We start from the raw sequence: 501 nt of genomic DNA, 5'->3' as shown, positions 1-501 counted from the left end.
ATCCAAGGGGTTAAGAAAATAAAAGATTATTGCAAAGAAAACATTATACACTATAACAGAAATAAACCCTATTACCTTGGGAAAGAAATTGCTCTTTAAACTGAAATATGAAGGATATTTGTAATAGAAGGACCTTTTATCTTTTGATATGGAGAGTTTACTGAGACAGTGAATCAAAAAAGAAATTTCTTGTTCATTAAACTACACACTCAGACACTTAAAACTCTTCAAAGTAAAAAAAAATCTGGGTAAGGGAAATCAATGCACCTGAGAAAAACAACCTGTAAGACTTACTATACCTCATTCTCATTTTCCATTTCATGAATTCTTTTCCTCAGTGCAGCATTAGTCCTCTGTTCATTGGTCAGCTGGTCCTTGACGCTTGATACTTCCTGTAATATATAAAAAAAGGCTGAATCTTTTCATGATCTCTTTTTAATGAACTCTAAATTCTTCATTATTCAATAGCTATGCAGACAAGGTAGGTAGTTACCTGATCTA

At 32.1% G+C, this 501-nt stretch overlaps 1 protein-coding gene across 1 annotated transcript in view; it reads right to left on the bottom strand.

Annotated features, from left to right (window-relative positions):
• Window positions 1-14: 14 nt before the first annotated feature.
• LOC119591639 overlaps window positions 15-501 on the bottom strand; it is a 3,771-nt gene continuing 3,284 nt past the window's right edge. The window contains exon 4 of the mRNA XM_037940394.1: window positions 15-392. Coding sequence (XP_037796322.1) covers window positions 294-392 — 99 coding nt within the window. The 3' untranslated portion in view covers window positions 15-293. The remainder of the gene's footprint in view (window positions 393-501) is intronic.

The sequence above is a fragment of the Penaeus monodon genome, chromosome 29 (assembly GCF_015228065.2).
Source record: "Penaeus monodon isolate SGIC_2016 chromosome 29, NSTDA_Pmon_1, whole genome shotgun sequence".
Taxonomy (NCBI): domain Eukaryota; kingdom Metazoa; phylum Arthropoda; class Malacostraca; order Decapoda; family Penaeidae; genus Penaeus; species Penaeus monodon.
Note: the sequence above shows the minus strand (reverse complement) of the source record. Positions and strands in the feature narration are given on the sequence as shown.